The following is an 18,263-nucleotide window of genomic DNA, read 5'->3' as shown; positions in this document are numbered from 1 at the left end:
GCTTATATTTGCAGGTATATCACTTTGGATTTATTTAAATGGCCAGAGAGTACCCTCTTTTGATGAGAGGATGGGGTAGGATTGTTGCTTTAAACTGTTGATACAGACATTTGCAGATATCTGAGCTAGGTGTAATGTGGCTGACTTTTAGGTGGAGACAACTTGTGCTTCCAACCAAACATGTTCTTGAATCTAGTTATACATGTTTGTATGAGGTCTTACCAAAATAGAGTACAGATTAGCAGGGGCGTTTCCCATGATCCCATAGAAATAATGTTTGTGACATATTGTTAAGGAAGCAAGATATGAGAAAACAAGTTTAGTGTGGACCCACTTAAATGTAAAACTCTTCATAGTGCTGTGTAAAAGATCTAGATCTGGAAATACAAACACCAGCAAGGCCCTGAGGAGTAGGATTAGGTGTGCAGTTTTGTGAGTGGTGCTTTTCAGTGTTGACTTCCTGCACTTGCATCCTGTTTGAATTTGTTAAGGTGGGCAAGCATTTTACACTTTATACACACTGTTCAAAGATAAACTGAGGCATAAGAATTTATTTGAGCAAAACTCAATTGGAACCATGCAGCACCCAATCTAGCAGAAAGGAAGGAGCTTCAAGGAGCTAAACAAAATGACTTTTACAGGCAGAAAGGGACAGGAACAAGAAAGTTTTATCAGCAAAAAAGGGGGTTGGTTACTGCCAAGTTACTTTCCTTTAGGGGACGGCAGGGGTCTCTCAGGTAGATTACCTAACCAGTGCTGATCCGGTGATTCCTGATTGATGGTTTAAGATTCTATTTCTGGGAGAGCCGAAACTGTAATTAAGTCTCAGTTTGGTGACATGGGGCTTAGCATAAGCGACTCCGTTCTGAGCTTGTATCTTGTTTTTAACAACACACCAATCCACGAAGAAAAGCAAAGCCTCAGGGTTAGGTGTCCAGCCCAGGCAAAGGGAAGAGGGAGGCAGGAAAGAAGCAAAGGAAGGTGGCTCTATCCACTGTGAGTCTAGTGGGAGAAGGAAGGTCAGCCTTTTGTTGAAGACCTCTGTTAGCTTTAGCTGCCACAGGGGGCCTTTATGAGAGCCAGTAGTAGGGAAGGAACATCAGCATGTGCAAGGGTGCCTCCCACCCCAACCATGGTTGGGTGCCCTGGCCCTTCCTTCGTCTCATGGATCAGGGCAACAGACTGAGTACTCCTCACAGATCAGGCTTGGTGTGTGGTTCGTGAACCAAGCAACTGATGAGGAAGACCACAGAAGTCAAAAGCATTTTCCTCTGTTTTCCACTGTCAACCAACAAAACGAAGAAAGAAGATAAGAAAAGAGTATATTTGGCGTCTTAAGAATTGCAATTCGGAAGACACAGATTTGATTAAAAGGGAAGGAGTGTTCCAGGGAAGAGAAAAAGTCAGGGGCTTATAAAGGCAAAAGCCACGAGACTGTACTCTGACACAAAAAAAGAAATACTCGTCCTTAGGGATGGCGGTCACGAGTTGTTTTAGGTTAAGGATCTGATAAATAGATAGGCTGTCATGAGTTATATTAGGGTAAGGGTAAGTATCAAGTTTCTGGCAGATGTTCTGGATGCCTTCCTTAGGACAGTAAGTGGTCAAAACGTCAGATTTCATCCAGGCTGAGCCATGCATAAATTACTTTGTCAGTGGCCTTCCAGCTCCATTTTGGAGAGCTCTCATGGCAGTACTCTATTTTGATTTTCCTTTCACACCATCTTTTCCTTTTTTCTTCTAATAATTTTTTCTGATTTTAAAATTCACATTTTCTTTGAGGAGAATGAGCATCTGGGAAATACAGTAAAGTTTAGAGGAGAAATAAAAATTATCCGTAATTTCATCACACACAGATACACAAAAATATTAACCATGGTTATTTTCTTCCTGTTTAAAAAAAGTTTTTTTTAACAAAATTTAATCATATGTGTGGTTTTGTATCTTTGTCTTTTCTTTTTCTTTTTTTTTTTGCCTGCCGGGCCCTTCATTGTGGCTCGTGGGCTCCAGAGTGCATGTGCTCAGTAGTTGCAGGTGCTGGCTTAGTTTCCCCGTGGCATGTGGGATCTTAGTTCCCTGATCAGTGATGGAACCCGCGTCCCCTGCATTTGCAGGCAGATTCTTAACCACTGGACCAACAGGGAAGTCCTTGTATCTTTTTCATTCAATATTATGAGTGTTTCCACCATCAATATTTTCCCAGGACGTACTTTGTAACTGAAACTGAGTCCCTTGGAAATCGAGTTCCTTTACTGAGTTTATGATAAATCTCTCTCCAAAACTTTATTCCCTTTCTTATCCCCTCTGATCTCAATCCTGTGCTAACTGAACACTAATCACCCAGAGTCAGATGGCTAAAATTGCTGTTGTTGATAACATCGTTAATGTACTAACCTTGCTATTACAGATGTCATCATTAACGTATAAACTCATGTTGTTTCTCCAGAGGAAGATGAGCTAACAGACTCCTGAACCATGGGCCACGTGGCCAGAAAACTGTAAACCAGAGACATCCTAACTCCCAAAACTACAATTAAGAAATGTCACAGAAATGTCACAAGATGATGATTAATCCCAGCCTCTTTGTTCTTCCCCTTGTGGACTTAAAAAATTCACAACCTAAAAGTTGAGAGTTATGTTTTATTTGGCGGGAATTTTTAGGACTTCAAGCCCGGGAGGCAGCATCTCAAGTAACCCTGAGAAAACTGCTCTGAGGAGGTGGTGGGGTGGGGAGAGCCAGGTTATATAGAAGTTTTGCAACAAAGGGCAGGTAGTTGGAGCATCAAAGGGTTATTCTAAATTAAAGAAAACCAGATACCCCAAATTAAGGAATTTAGCGCTTTTCTATATATGGGAAGATGCAAGAGTCTGGGCTCACTGAAATCATTCCTTTGATATGCACCTCAGCTATCTGGGGCCAGTATCCTGTGTTTTCACATCCTCAGTTCCCTCAGGGCTCACGGTAGGGAGTGGCTGCAGTCTGATGGCTACTAGATGGCAGGTATTCTTTCCTTCCTGAGTTTCCTTGGGGCTCACCAGCTCACGGATGGAGGGCTGCAATTGCTGATGACTGACATCCTTTGTTTACTGATGTGGCAGGAAATATTCCATTCCTCACCCTTAAAAAAAACCCCTAGGGCTTCCCTGGTGGCGCAGTGGTTGAGAGTCCGCCTGCCGATGCAGGGGACACGGGGTTCCTGCCCCGGTCCGGGAAGATCCCACATGCCGCGGAGCAGCTGGGCCCGTGAGCCATGGCCGCTGGGCCTGCGCGTCCGGAGCCTGTGCTCTGCAACGGGAGAGGCCACAACAGTGAGAGGCCCGCGTACTGAAAAACAAAAAACAAAAAAGAAAAAAAACCCTCTAACTCAGAGACCAAGGTGAAGTGGATCTGAGGCTTGCTTCACACTCCCTTGCTTGGCACCCTGCAGTAAGTCCTTACTTTGCTGCAAACTCCCCTTGTCAAAGTTTGGCTTTTTTCACTTGGGGCATAAGAGGCCTTTGCTCGGTTACATATATGCTGCAAAGTATTTTTTTAAAATACACATCAAAAATCTAATAAATCTTAAGCCGGATAGCAGAACTACGCGCCTCCGTGCGAAGCACTACCAGCCTGGAGTACAGCCGGAGGTGTGAAGAGTCTTCCGCTCACAGTCCAGCCCAGTCCGGGCCGCTCGCGGACTGGCCAGGTCCCCAGGCCCCGCCCATTCAGCGCCGACAGGCGGCCGCAGTGCGCAGGAACGGAAGCTAGGCCGCCCCTCCCCCACTCACTTCCGGCCGCGGCTCAGTTCTCCCGCCTCCGCCTGCGCCGAGGCTCGTGGTTGTCCCGCCATGGCACTGTCGCGGGGGCTTCCGCGGGAGCTGGCCGAGGCCGTGGCCGGGGGCCGGGTCCTGGTGGTGGGCGCGGGCGGCATCGGCTGCGAGCTCCTCAAAAACCTCGTGCTCACCGGCTTCTCCCACATCGACCTGGTGAGGGCCAGGCGTGCGCGCGGGCTGAATGGCGGGCCGTGGAGCCGGGGCCGGGGGATCGGGGCCCGGAGGTCCGGACCTGAGCTGTGGGTGCGGGGGCGGACCAAGAGGCCCTGGGGTCGTCGCTGCCCACCTAGAGGGAGCTCTTCGGCGGCTGCGGGGCGGGCGCCGCTGCACGCCGGGCCCGCTCTGCACGCCGAGGAGGCCAAGGGCCCGGGTCTTCCGGGCGTCCCGCGAAGAGCCGTCCCCCGCCTCCCAGGCAGCGCCAATTTGTGGCGGCTCTGGGGTGTGGAAGAGTCCTCGTGTCTTCGCTTCAGAGCAGTTCCCCAGCTTTAACCGGAGGCAGGAGAGGATTGTCTCGAGTCCCTTGGGGATGTTGTGAGTGTTCAATTCGAAGTCCCCCTTAACTCAAATAATATGCAGAGCAGAGGATGGCGGTGGTAACAACCAGGACCTACTGAGCGCTTGTCCCGAGCCCGGCGCTGTCCTGCGCGGTTTACTCGCCTTAACGCACTTAATCTTCACTAGCATCATAGGCTTGTAAACGCTGTCTTCACCCCATTTTATTTTTAACAGATAAGAGGAAAAGTGAGGTACTGTGGGGTTTAGTGACTTACCTAGGACTCGTTTGTGGTTCGCGCTCCTCTCTTCTGGGTGCAATCTGCGTGACATTGTTATCACCGTAGATTATTTCGTTAAAGGTATTGGTTAGGATTTTAACTTTTGCATTGTTGAACAGTGACGGGAAGCTACTGTAATTCTGAGTCAAGTCATTTCTGTTAATGTAAAACTTTTTAGAGATTGGAGTTGTAGCCTGAAATTTGGATGTGAGTTTATAGAATCTTAAGGTGTAGTGGAAACAGGGAATTAAAAAAAAAAAAAAAGTAGAGGTGGCCGACTGAACTAATAAATGAGTGACTGGGGGGGAAAAGCATTTACGCATTTTCCATTGGTTTTTATAGGGTTAGTCTTTCCATTCAGTTCTGTATCCCAAATATGAATGTGGCATAGCTAATACCTACTAATACTTCTTCAAAATGATCATTTTGTAATAGACAAGACAGTGAATCGGGGCACCTGAAAAATAAATGCTGATCCTTTTTTATTTGGTTTAATTTTTGTAGTAAATTTAGAAAGCACAGATAAAAAATGTTAGGTGATTATATGTTTTGGTGATTTTCACCAAAACCATTAGGGTGTTTCACAGTTAGAACATTTGATTACTCTTCATGTAACTTTATTGAAATGGAGTGAAAATGGTTTTAGTTATAATTATTTCTTCTCTTATATTTACTTTGAAGCAGTAATTAGATAAGACTTAAAACGTGAGACTTCTAACCTTGTGTAGAAGTTTCCCTCCACAGCCCTCAAGTAATGATTGTAAATGAAATTGTGTGTGGGTAAAGACTTTTGAATTAAAGAAAGCAGCAAAAATTCAGTAAATCTATTTGCCAAGTATCATTTAAGAAAAAGAACAGGGCACAGTTAGATCTATTATGTTGGATTTGAAAGTAATCAGATTGATAGAGAAATGATGGAAATATAATGCATTTTTAGCATCATTTTGTCATCTAAGGAATTTCCTAACATATTTGCCAGTATGATTAAACAAATGAACAAAAAAAGCATCCTTTCTAAAATATTTTTGAGAAAGTTGTATCTGAAATTAAATTTTGTTTTAATACGCATTAAATTATTTTTATCAATTTAACAACTTTAGTATATTGGTCAAAAAGCATTTTCTCCCCTAATGTAGCAGATATCAAAACTTCTGGGTTATGGGTGCTGAGGATAGTGATACGTATTGCTCAGACATACCAGGAAATTTGTGATTTATCTGGGGTTTATGCATTTGTAGATTGATCTGGATACTATTGATGTCAGCAACCTCAACAGGCAGTTTTTGTTTCAAAAGAAACATGTTGGAAGATCAAAGGCTCAGGTAACTTTGTATTTCTCATATCATTTCTATTTATTCACATATTTCTGCCCTTTGGTGGATCTTCTATTTATGGTATTAGGTTAATTTGGACTCTCTAGTAGGAGGGAGAATATGGGGGAAGCCGTCTCTTGTTAGCTGAGGGATTATGAAGAATAAGAAGATGTCTAGAAAAGGACAGAAGACTGTGCCATCCTTTCTTATCTACAGAGGAAATAAAAGTGCTCTACCCAATCCTGTAAATGGTGTCCCCTTCTTAAATTTCTGATTGTTTACTTAGAATGAGCCTTGTGTTCCTACATTGCCTAGAGCTTGGCTGCTCCTGTGTTTGTGGGCAAGAGAAGCTACAGCTTGTCATTGTCCCCTTTAGAAGAAAACCGCCTCCCCTGAGGTTCTAGCCATCCTGATCTTTCTTTAGTTCCTTGAATGTTCCATCTTGATTCAGGGTTTTAAAACATCTTTCTCTTTGCTTTTCTCCCAGCTTTTGGGGCAAACTTTCACTCTTTTCTCCTTTTCATTTTTCAGATTTTCTCTAGGCGTGCTTTCCTAAATCTCTTAGACTAAATCATATCTTCCACTCATTACAGCCTCTAGTTTTTCTATGTGTCATTTATCATAGTTTGTAGTTAAATTTATCTGGATGGTTATTTGATTAATGTCACTTTTGCACACCAAGTGCCTTATACAGTTTCTGATATATGGAAGATGCTTAGTAAATATTTGTTGAATGGATGAATGACACTTGGTTACTGCATTTGATATTTTTGCTGAAGCTTGCCATTCATGTACAAGTGTATATAAGTAGGTGAAATAACTATTGTCTGCCATAGATAGATTTCATATTCAGATAGAAACGTTGTAGTAATTTAGTAAATTAGTAATTTAGTGTTGTTTGTTTTTCCAGGTTGCCAAAGAAAGTGTACTGCAGTTTTACCCGAAAGCTAATATCATAGCCTACCATGACAGCATCATGAAGTATGCTCTAATTATTATGTTGCAAAATTGTGCTTGCTGTGAAGTTTTAATTAAACCTTTAAAGTATAATACTTTTATTAGCTAAATATATGAACTCAGAGTCATTCTGCTTATTTAAAAATTTTTCTAGAATAATTAAAATGTAGTAGGTTGTGTCCACATAAGTGACATTCTTTTAACAGTTCATATATATATATGTGTGTGTGTATATATATGTATGTGTATATATATATATAATTTGAATGATTTAGATAAGAGGTCATTTACTCTAATACTTTCAATAAATAAGTTACTTGGAAACCTAAAAGGACCTTATATTCTTGTTTTAAATAAAGAGATATTCTAAACTATAAGAAATCAATATACATGATGATTCAGACTTTTCTAAATATATTGCTCTCATTCTGATCGATTTCAGCTGTGGCCTTTTTCAGTTTAAAAGGTTCCCTCTCAAAATAATTTGTTTGTTAGGACTGTGACTTCTGTAATATTAACACTGGGAATTGTGATGGGGCAGTAGTTTTGATGGTACATAAATATACTCTGATCTCGGTAAAGATAGAGTAAAAATATAATTTTGGAGGCGTTGGGGCAAAGGAACCCTGCGTCTAAAATGTCCTTTATCTATAGTTGTTGTTCACAAGTAAGTGGTTTTAAAAATAATGAGTTCTTGTTTGAGGCCTGGATTAGAGAAAGTCTTACGCTTTCTCAGGGAATTTGTGTTTCCAGCTTCCTTTTCATTCTCTGGATGTTTGCTCTACAAGCTTGCCTGTAGCCCTACAACCTCCTTACCCTGTGTTGCTTTCCCAGTGCTGCTAAAAGCAGGGACCTTAGGGGCCTGAACCCTGCCTGATCCTGACCATGTGAGGTGAAGCTGCAGGCCAGGCAGATCCTGGGAATGTATTCTTTGTATGTTCCCAGGCACTTGCTGCCCCAAGAAGGCCTGGTGGGACTCGAAGTCATGCCAGTTTGAGATTCTGCTCTGTGCCCGAGGTAGCTGGCCAAAACAGATGTGTGGTTTAAATCTGTTTCTGGTGTTTGGGGAAAAATCAAACCTATCTATATTGTAGAGACCCCTAATATCAGTTATTTTTGTACTTTTATTACTTTAATGTGCTTTTTAGGACCCTGTATTATACTGTGAAGCTCATGTGTAAGGCCGGTTGTTTTGGTGACCTTTTTTTTTTGTTGTTGTTTTACTTTGTAGCCCTGACTATAATGTGGAATTTTTTCGACAATTTATATTGGTTATGAATGCTTTAGATAACAGAGGTGAGATTATTTTAATACTTTTAATTCTAAGTATTTCCCTTCCTCCATAACAAGGTTGTTTACAAAATTAGTGTTAATTAAAATATGTCCTTATGAGTTAGAACTTAAAAGACCTAAAGGGAAGTAAGATCAGGTTTAAAGCTTGCCAATTGATTGTAATTTTAACTAGAACTAATGTGAATATAGGGGAAGTTAAAATCATTAAAGAGGATGATGCATAGGTTGCGTGCATGTATATTTGTTTCAGATTATCCCAGCACTTAAGCACAGTGTGACTTCCTTCGCGAATGTGGAGATCTAAGAAATATCAGTGCCCAAATTTCACCCAAAACCAATTGAGTCAAACTCTGTAAATGGGACCTAAAGATCATATTTTTTCACAGTTCCCCAGATGATCTAAAGGGCAATGAAGACTGAAAACCACTGTTTTGAGAGTAAGGCAATAGGATGTCAAAGTTAGCATAGAAGTCATGGCTCTTGAATTATTTTGGGTATATCTGGTGCTGAAATATATCAGACTGGATCCTATTACGTGTACACATTTTGGACCATTTAAACTTTACACAAGTTGGTGATATTTCGTATAATCAAGTATCATATAGTCAGTTATTGTTTACAAATCTTTGTGTCTGGAATGTGGGGTGAAAATAACTTAAAATACTCTTTCTGTAACTACTTCCACATGTAAAAGTACATCTGTCAAATGAGTTTGTAACAATTTGGGGCCAGAAATATCAAAAGAAAAAACATACAAAGTAGCATTAGAAAGAGGATAACTCTTAACCAGACTCATCTTTTTCCCCCTCACCTTAAACTGCCTTAATAGTTCCAAGTTGGGACTTCCCTGGTGGTCCAGTGGTTGAGACTCTGAGTTTCTACTGCAGGTGTCGGGGAACTAATACCCTGCATGCCGTGAGGCAAAAAAAAAAAAAAAAAAAAAGATAAATAGTTCCAAAGTTGATATTCCACATTCTCCATTTACTTCCATGTATTACCTGATAATTTTATTGGAATAAGAGCAAGTTAAGGGGTTGGAAAATGTTGAAACAATGTTTTAGCCATATTTAATAGAAGTAGGTACAGCAATAGAAGAGGAAGATGGCACTTTGGTATTAAAAAGTAATATATAGGGGTGCTTCTCCTACAGTAAATTTGTGATATAAATTTCTTACCTTTGAAATTTTGTTGAATGTCTCTTAAATGTCTATAACACTTGTATTGCTCTGGTCATAGCTATAAGAAAGTTGTACATGAAATTAAAACAATAAAAAATGGTTTGGGTAAATTTCATCCTAATTAAAGGTAACTACATAATTTCTTTTTTCTTTTTTTCTTTTTTTTTTGTAAACTCCTGTTAACTAGTATTTTTCTTCCAGCTGCCCGAAACCATGTTAATAGAATGTGTCTAGCAGCTGATGTCCCTCTTATTGAGAGTGGAACTGCTGGTTATCTTGGGCAAGTAACCACTATCAAAAAGGTAAAGTACTTTTTTTGGTTTGGTTTGGTTTGGTTTGTTTTTTGCTTCCCAAACATTTATTTGGGACCTTAAGGAGGGAAGAAGTAAACTTTGGATATATGGGCAAAGATCTTTTAGCTCTGTGCTATTTTGTTTCATGTAGCTTATATATTAAAATCCTTAGGCTGGCAAGCATAATAAACTTGCCTTTTTAAATTCTTTGTAGCCGTGAGACTACATGTCATGTTGTAGTTGATATGTGGTAAACCAGCCTTCTGAAAAGTTACTTGTCTAAAGTCTGGATTTATAGATCTGAAGAGTACTTTGAAAAAAAATTTTGGAGTATTTGTGAGTACTGATATTTCAAATATTTAGATAAAACTAGAGAATAAGAACAAACGTGTGTTCATAAACCCAGTTTTATACAATCTCAGCATTGTTATTCATTTGCTGCTCAAATCTTTTTTCTTTGAATTCTTTTAAGAAATTAAACATAGATACATTTGAAGAATCATTTTGCAGGTTTTGAAAATAAAAGGAATTAAACTCTACTTGAAATTTGGTATTTTTCTCTGCTCTTTGGCGGTTTTTCCATATTGAAAATTGTGGCTGTGCTTCAGTTGTTTTTACTGTTTAATATTACTCTTCGAAAGCTTAATTTATATCATTCTACAAAGACTTATAAATATCAGTTTATGAGGGGTGACTGCTTGCCATATCACTGCCCCCAAGAAAGCATATTGGAAGGACACCAGAAATGGCATTAAGGAGAAAACACTTCATCTGCTGCAGTTTATATTAAAATATTATTTGCAGGTTTGGGGTCTTTACCGTGATCCTGAGACACTAGTATGTGTTAAGACTGAGATTGAGAATTGCCAAGATAAAGAATATTCATTCTAAATTTTAGAAAATTATCTCAGGTGCCGTGGACTTCTTTCAAGGATTCCTTACAGTATAACTTTAAACATAACCCTTTAGCAACGAAATGAAGAGTATTTGGTTTGGTAATGCTTAGGATTTTTCCATGTATCTGGATAGATCTGGAAATTAATGCTTTAAATTCACTTAATCTTCAGGAGCTTATAAGGTAAATCTATAAATAATATTTAAATAACTGAGTTTCACAACTTTGAGAGATAATTGGTTGGAAAGTTATTTGTCTTTCCCTGTCTGTTTAGTGTGATCAAGGTAAACTTGTATTTTCTCCTCACCAGGCCAGGAATCAGAGAAGTCCTGGCTTAGTCTTAGCTGTGACTATGGTAGATTCAATTAACTTTTATGTTGTAGTTCCTTATCTGTAAAGTAAGGATTTTGGAGTCACTAATATTTTAAAATTTTCTTGACAGTTGGAATATAGATGAATGAAATGTTTATGATTATATTACAATATTGAGAAGCCACCATGATGGGATAAATGTTTTTCTCATGTCCTTACTTTGCAGGGTGTGACTGAGTGTTACGAATGTCATCCCAAACCAACCCAGAGAACTTTTCCTGGCTGTACAATTCGTAACACACCTTCAGAACCTATTCATTGCATCGTTTGGGCAAAATATTTGTTCAAGTAAGAGTATATATATTTCTGGGCATATTTTTAGTACTGATAATGGACAGTGGGGTCATTCTTATTTAAATACCTTGGAGAAATTGTACTTATGATGATGAAGCTTAGTCTGACTGGAGACAGGCATGTAACTAAATGAATACAAATCTATGTATTTGGAAATACTAAAACATACTTAGAAGTAACTCATTGGTTAAAAAAGAAATAATGGAAGTTGAAAATACTTCGTAATAATACTGAAAATACTACATGTGGAACTTGTAGGATACATTGAATGTGGTAGTTGGAAGAAAAGATACAGGCTTACACACATGAAGAGAGGTGAACATTAATGAGCAAAGCATCCAACTTATGTTAGAAAAAGAACAACATAAAGTCAAAAAAATTAGAAGGAACGATATAATTGAGGTAAGAGCAAAAAATAAGTTGGCAAGTTTGATCATAAAAAGGAGAGGGGGATAGATAACTAAGTGGGGAATATAATCTCAACACAGATTAGAATAATAAGGGGGAAAAAAGGGATGATAATAAAAGATTATGCCACTACATATTCCCCCCACCCCCACCCCCAGCTGCGGTAGGTCTTTGTTGCGGCATGCAGGATCCTCTGCTGTGGCATGCAGGCTCTCTAGTTGTGGCCCTCATACTCAGGCTGCGTGTGGGCTTAGTTCCCTGACCAAGGGTGGAACCCGCATCCCCTGCATTGGAAGGTGGATTCTTAAGCACTAGACCACCAGGGGAGTCCCTATGTCAGTACATTTAAAAAACTTAATGATTGGATAAATTCATTTTAAAAACTTAGAAAACTGACTCAAAAAGAAATAAAAGCCTCCCTCGGGAAATTTAATCAGTGGTTTAAATTTCTCTGATGCACCAAACCTATGTGAATTTATAGGTGATTTCCACTAAATTTGCAAGGAATATATTATTCTAATCTTATATAAAGTCTCAGAGAAACTTTTTAAAAAAATGGAATACTTCATGTTTTGGGGCTATCATATCTTTTTTTGTGTGTGTGGTACGCAGGCCTCTCACTGTTGTGGCCTCTCCCGTTGGCAGAGCACAGGCTCCGGATGTGCAGGCTCAGCGGCCATGGCTCATGGGCCTAGCCACTCCGCGTCATGTGGGCTCTTCCCGGACCGCACGAACCTGTGTCCCCTGCATCGGCAGGCCGACTCTCAACCACTGGGCCACCAGGGAAGCCCCCAGGGGCTATCATATCTTTGATAGCAAAACCAGTTAAGGCTGGGGACTTCTCTGGTGGTCCACTGGGTAAGACTACGTGCTCCTAATGCAGGGGGCCCAGGTTCGATCCTGGGTCAGGGAACTAGATCCTGCATGCATGCTGCAACTAAGAGTCCAGTTAAGACCAGGCACTGCGTGCATGCATGCATGAATAAATAAATAACCTTTTTTATTTTTTAAGAGAGGCCATTTTGTTATTTATTTACTTATGTATTTATTTACTTTTGGCTGCATTGGGTCTTCGTTGCCGCACGCAGGCTTTCTCTAGTTGCGGCGAGCAGGGGCTGCTGTTTGTTGTGGTGTGCGGTCTTCTCATTGTAGTGGCTTCTCTTGTTGCGGAGCATGGGCTCTAGGTGCGTGGGCTTTAGTAGTTGTGGCTTGCAGGCTCAGTAGTTGTGACTCGTGGGCTCTACAGCGCAGGCTCAGTAGTTGTGGTGCACAGGCTTCCTGGATCTGCGGCATCTTCCCAGACCAGGGCTCGAACCCGTGACCCCTGCATTGGCAGGCGGGTTCTTAACCACTGTGCCACCGGGGATGTCCTACATACATTATTTAAAGAACAAAACAAAACAGTTAAGGCTGTTATAAGAGGAACATTGTGAGACATTCTCATTCATAAATGTAGATGAAAAAATCCTATACAAAACATTAGCATACAAATCTAGAATGGTGTAAAACAAAAGTATACCATAACCAAGCTGTATTTATTCCAGGAATGCAAGCATGGTTTAACACTAGAAAAATCTATAAGTGGCATTTACTTCATTAAGAATTTAAAGAGAAACTATATAATCTTCATAGATGTCGAAAAAGCATTTGGTAAAATTTAGCAAACACCTTTTCATGACAAAAATTCTTAGTAAACTAGGAAGAGAACTTTATCAACCTGATAAAAAATATTTTCTAGAAATCTACAGCAAACATTAGTTTTCTTTATTTTTTGATTAAGGTATAATCACTCAGAAAAGTACACATATAATGGTATAACAACAAATTTTCACAAGAAATACACTTGCAAGCTTTATTTACTTGGCAAACATTTTTTTTCTTTTTTAATAGACTTTTTAGAACAGTTTCAGATTTACAGAACGGTTGAGAAGATAGCACAGAGTTCCCAAACCCAGTTTCCTGTTATTAACATCTTAGTGTGATACGTACATAACAATGAGCCAATATTGATACATTATTTATTAACCTGATACGTACATAACAATGAGCCAATATTGATACATTATTTATTAACCAAAGTCCATAGTTTATTTAACTCTCCTTAGTTTTTGCCCAGTGTCTTTTTTTCTGTTCCAGGATACCCCATTATAGTTAGTTATGTCTTTAGGCCCACCTTAAGGGGGCTGTGCCAGTTTCTTAAGACTTTGCTTGTTTTTGATGACCTTGTTAGTTTTGAAGAGTACTGGTCAGGTTTTTTTTTTCGCTGCATTGGGTCTTCGTTGCTGCATGCAGGCTTTCTCTAGTTGCAGCGAGTGGGTGCTGCTCTTCATTGTGGTGCACAGGCTTCTCATTGCGGTGGCTTCTTGTTGCGGAGCATGGGCTCTAGGCACGCAGGCTCAGTAGTTGCGGTGCGCGGGCTCTAGGGTGCAGGCTCAGTAGTTGTGACGCACGGGCTTAGTTGCTCCACAGCACGTGGGATCTTCCCGGACCAGGGATTGAACCCGTGTCCCCCTGCATTGGCAGGCGGATTCTTAACCACTGCACCACCAGGGAAGTCCCTGGTCAGGTATTTTTTAGGATGCCCCACTGTCGGAATTTGTCTGATGTTTTTCTCTTGATAATACTATGGTTATGGATTTTTGGGAGAAAGATCACAGAGGTAAAGTGCCATTTTCATCATATCATATGAAGGGTACATGCTGTCAACATGTTTTATGACTATTAGTGTAGGCCTTGATTACTTTAAGGTAGTGTTTGTTTTCTCCACTGTAAAGTTACTCCCTCCCCTTTCTATATTGTCCTGTCTCTTCTCACCCATTTATTGATATCAGTGTGGACTCATTGATAATGAATATGGTTTCGGTTATAATCTAATACTGTTTTATTTTGTTGCTCAAATTGTTCCAGCTTTGGCCACTGGGAGCTCTTCAGTTGGCCTTGTGCTCTTTGATATACTGCCATCAATGTGTCGGGGTTTTTTGGAGCAATTCCTTACTTTCTGGTACTACAAGATGCTCCACGCTCATCTTTTATGTTTCCTGCTTCAGCTCTAGAATTAGACATTTCTTCAAGGAGCCCTGGTTCCTTTAATTGAAGAATGATACTAGCAACCAAGATGCAAGTGCTTAGGCATAGTTCTGGGGTGCCATTTCTTTTAGGCCCTCTTAGCTGACAGAGCAAAAAATATGTTTATACTAATTTGTATATATAAAATATTGATATGATTCAATGCAATTCTAATTAAAATCTCATCAGGGATTTTATTGGAACTTGTTCAGCTGATTCTAAAATTTATATGGAAGAATAAAGCCTAAGCGGAACCAAAACACTCTTAGAAAAGAGTAAGTTGAGGGGACTTGCTCTAACAGATTTCAAGATTTAATATAAGGTAAAAATAATTTAGTGAGTTGCTGGTGCAGGGATAGAAAAACAGACTGTAACTGAGGTTGCACAGTAGATCCCAGATGAAAGAAGGGACTAAATAGAAGGGAAGGCAGTTCACTACCAATGTGGAAAAAAATTGTATTCTCTACTTCAAACGATATGTGTAAATTAACAATATATAGAAATTAAGTCCAAGTGGATTAATTATTCAGATGTGAAAGACAAAACTTTAAATTTTTCTAATATAGAAGAAAATCTTTATCTTTGGGGTTAAGGAACAATTTCTCAAGATACAAAAGTGTTAATTATAAAATAAAGGATTGATACATTCAAATTCATTTAGTGTTTCATCATCAAGAGACATTAAATGATGTATAGATTATAAGCTGTTATATGGGATGAAATAGCTGTAACATATAAGCAACTAAAACTGTGATCTGGAATATATTCCTGTAATCAATAGGAAAAAGACAACCTGACAAAATAATACTAACAGACATTTTTTCACTTAAAGGGAAACCCAAATAGGCAATAAGCAAATGAAGATAGTGTTTAACTTTATGATTGACTTGCAAAATCATGAATAAACCCACAGTAACATACTATTTTATACTTGCTAGTTTGGCGCAGAACATTAGGTCCGGAGAGGAAGTAAGTCGATAGAAACTCTCATATGCTGTTGTGGGGCTGTATTTTGGGGCACAACCAGTGTGGGAGACAAATGGCCATTTTCTTGTGAAGTGTATCAGGATCTTTGAGATTTTTACTGTGCAAAGGATTTCTTTAAGATAGCTTTATTATCAGACTTCCCTGGTGGTCCAGTGGTTAAGACTCCGTACTTCCCATGCAGGGGGCACAGGTTCGATCCTTGGTCGGGGAAGTTCCGCGTGTTGCAGCCAAAAAAAAAAAAAAACATAGCTTTTTAAGATAGCTTTATTATAAGTTATAAGTTATGTGCTTGAAGAATGGTTGGAAAGTTATTAAACAGTTCTTAGGATAACTTGCTTAACGAAAGAGAATTTCAGCTTAATACTTTTCTGTTATTTCTTATAAAAGAAAACCATCTTATTCACTGCTGAGTTTCTTGCACCTAGACCAGTGCCTCGCACATAATAGGTGGGTCAGTATTTGTTTAACAGCTAGCTGCAGGTATACTTCACAATTATTATTCTGGCAGTGGAATATTATCCATGTTGGAATGTAAGAGCTGCTCACGTGTCTCTTGATCAAAGATTTTTAACATAGGAATTTGCAGAGCCTAGCTGGCAGAAATGAACTAATAATTCATTAGAAATAAAATTAGAATTTTATAGAATAAATAGAATAAAATTAGAAATAAACTAAAATTTAGCCTTGCCTGTGTTGTGGTTGAAATGAGAATGGAAGCAGTTTTTTTTTTTTTTTTTTTATTTAGTTAGTTTTGGCTACGTTGGGTCTTCGTTGCTGCGTGCAGGCTTTCTCTAGTTGTGGCGAGCGGGGCTACTCTTTGTTGTGGTGCGTGGGCTTCTCATTGCGGTAGCTTCTCTTCTGGCGGAGCATGGGCTCTAGGCGTGTGGGCTTCAGTAGTTGTGGCACATGGGCTCAGTACTTGTGGCTCGTGGGCTCTAGAGCACAGGCTCAGTATGGGCGCATGAGCTTAGTTGCTCTGCAGCATGTGGGATCTTCCCAGACCAAGGCTCAAACCCGTGTCCCCTGCATTGGCAGGCAGATTCTTAACCACTGTGCCACCAGGGAAGTCCCTGCAAGCTGTTTTAAACAGATTGTTTTAATACGTTTATGGAACATAATTTGTCAGTTGTTTATTTTTCATCCCTACTAAAGATTTGAGATAACTAAATTAGTTGTTTTTGAGAAAAGTAGGAAAAGTTAACCTTTGTTCAGAGTATTTTGTTGTACATAAATATTTACTATTCTTAAATTATAGCCAGTTGTTTGGGGAAGAAGATGCTGATCAAGAAGTGTCTCCTGACAGAGCTGACCCTGAAGCTTCCTGTGAGTAAACTAGTTGGAGTATATTTTCTTATTAGTGAGCACTATCTTTATTTTGCTAATTTAATATTGATAGCTTAATGCAGGGGGGAATAATTGCTGTTATGTGCTAGATAATATGTATTTAAGATGTGTTTTTAAAAATGGGTACTGCCATTTTACTTGTGAGGAAACACTGTGCAAGGAGGTTTTACAAATCTAGTAAATAGAGCCAGGAGTTGTTCCCAGATCTGATTATAGGTCTGTACTTGGAACTGCTCTACATATGGCCTTCAGAAACTGAGGCAGAAAAAGATGGTGATGAGCATATTATAATTCTGTCTCCTTGAACTCAGAATGTGTCAGATGCTGGTGACCTCCATGAGTGACTCTCTTTTCCCCTAAGGGTAGATGAGAGCTTAGTACTATACTAACTACAGTTGAATATAAAATGGTGTTTGTTTTGTAGGGGAACCAATGGAAGCTGAAGCCAGAGCCAGAGCATCTAATGAAGATGGTGACATTAAACGCATTTCCACCAAGGAATGGGCTAAATCAACTGGATATGATCCAGTTAAACTTTTTACCAAGGTTAGGTTTACTTTTTTTTATAATTGTAGATAGATTTTTGTTACTCTGTTTTAAACTAGTACATGATTGAATTACACTTCTTTTTATGCCTACTGCTGTCTTAGTGAATTCATTGATGCAGGTGGGATAAACAGGTTTGAAATTTTAACATCAATACTAAATCAGTATAGCATCTTTATAGAAGGTAAAATACAGAGGCTTGCTTATTCACTCTTGGTTGTCTTTCCTTCCCTCAATTTCACTGAACTTCTTGATTTTCTTTATATAACTGACATTTGGTTCCTGCTGTTTCTCGTCTTATATCCCTTTGCTGCTCAGATCTTCTATTGAGAGTTTGGGTAACATGTTCTAAATTGCTCTTGAATCCCTAAGCCTGTGTTCTTGGGTGAATTCCTCTTCATTTTATATATTGTTTGCTCAGTATTTTTAGAGAAATCTGTACGATTGCTTTAATTAGGTCTACCTAATTATGGCTCACTAGGCCCTCAGATCTGTGTTTTTAAAAGTCTTTTCTCTTTTCCCTGCTTCTTTTTTTTTTTTTTAATTAAAAAAATTTTTTTTGGCGGGGCGTGGGTGCTTCCCTGGTGGCGCAGTGGTTGAGAGTCTGCCTGCCGACGCAGGGGACACGGGCTCGTGCCCCGGTCCGGGAAGATCCCACATGCCGTGGAGCGGCTGGGCCCGTGAGCCATGGCCGCTGAGCCTGCGCGTCCGGAGCCTGTGCTCCGCAACGG

At 39.7% G+C, this 18,263-nt stretch overlaps 1 protein-coding gene across 1 annotated transcript in view; it reads left to right on the top strand.

Moving 5' to 3' along the window:
- The first annotated feature begins 3,761 nt into the window (after positions 1–3,761).
- The window catches only part of UBA2 (ubiquitin like modifier activating enzyme 2), a 31,667-nt gene continuing 17,165 nt past the window's right edge, over positions 3,762–18,263 (top strand). Inside the window, exons 1-8 of the mRNA XM_032613857.1 lie at positions 3,762–3,966; positions 5,825–5,908; positions 6,810–6,880; positions 8,088–8,152; positions 9,529–9,629; positions 11,054–11,175; positions 16,898–16,965; positions 17,411–17,532. Of these exons, the coding sequence (XP_032469748.1) occupies positions 3,829–3,966; positions 5,825–5,908; positions 6,810–6,880; positions 8,088–8,152; positions 9,529–9,629; positions 11,054–11,175; positions 16,898–16,965; positions 17,411–17,532 (771 nt within the window). The 5' untranslated portion in view covers positions 3,762–3,828. The remainder of the gene's footprint in view (positions 3,967–5,824; positions 5,909–6,809; positions 6,881–8,087; positions 8,153–9,528; positions 9,630–11,053; positions 11,176–16,897; positions 16,966–17,410; positions 17,533–18,263) is intronic.

This window comes from Phocoena sinus, chromosome 19 (genome assembly GCF_008692025.1).
Source record: "Phocoena sinus isolate mPhoSin1 chromosome 19, mPhoSin1.pri, whole genome shotgun sequence".
Classification (NCBI taxonomy): Eukaryota; Metazoa; Chordata; class Mammalia; order Artiodactyla; family Phocoenidae; genus Phocoena; species Phocoena sinus.
The sequence above is the reverse complement of the archived record's forward strand: the minus strand, read 5'-3'. Positions and strand labels throughout refer to the sequence as shown.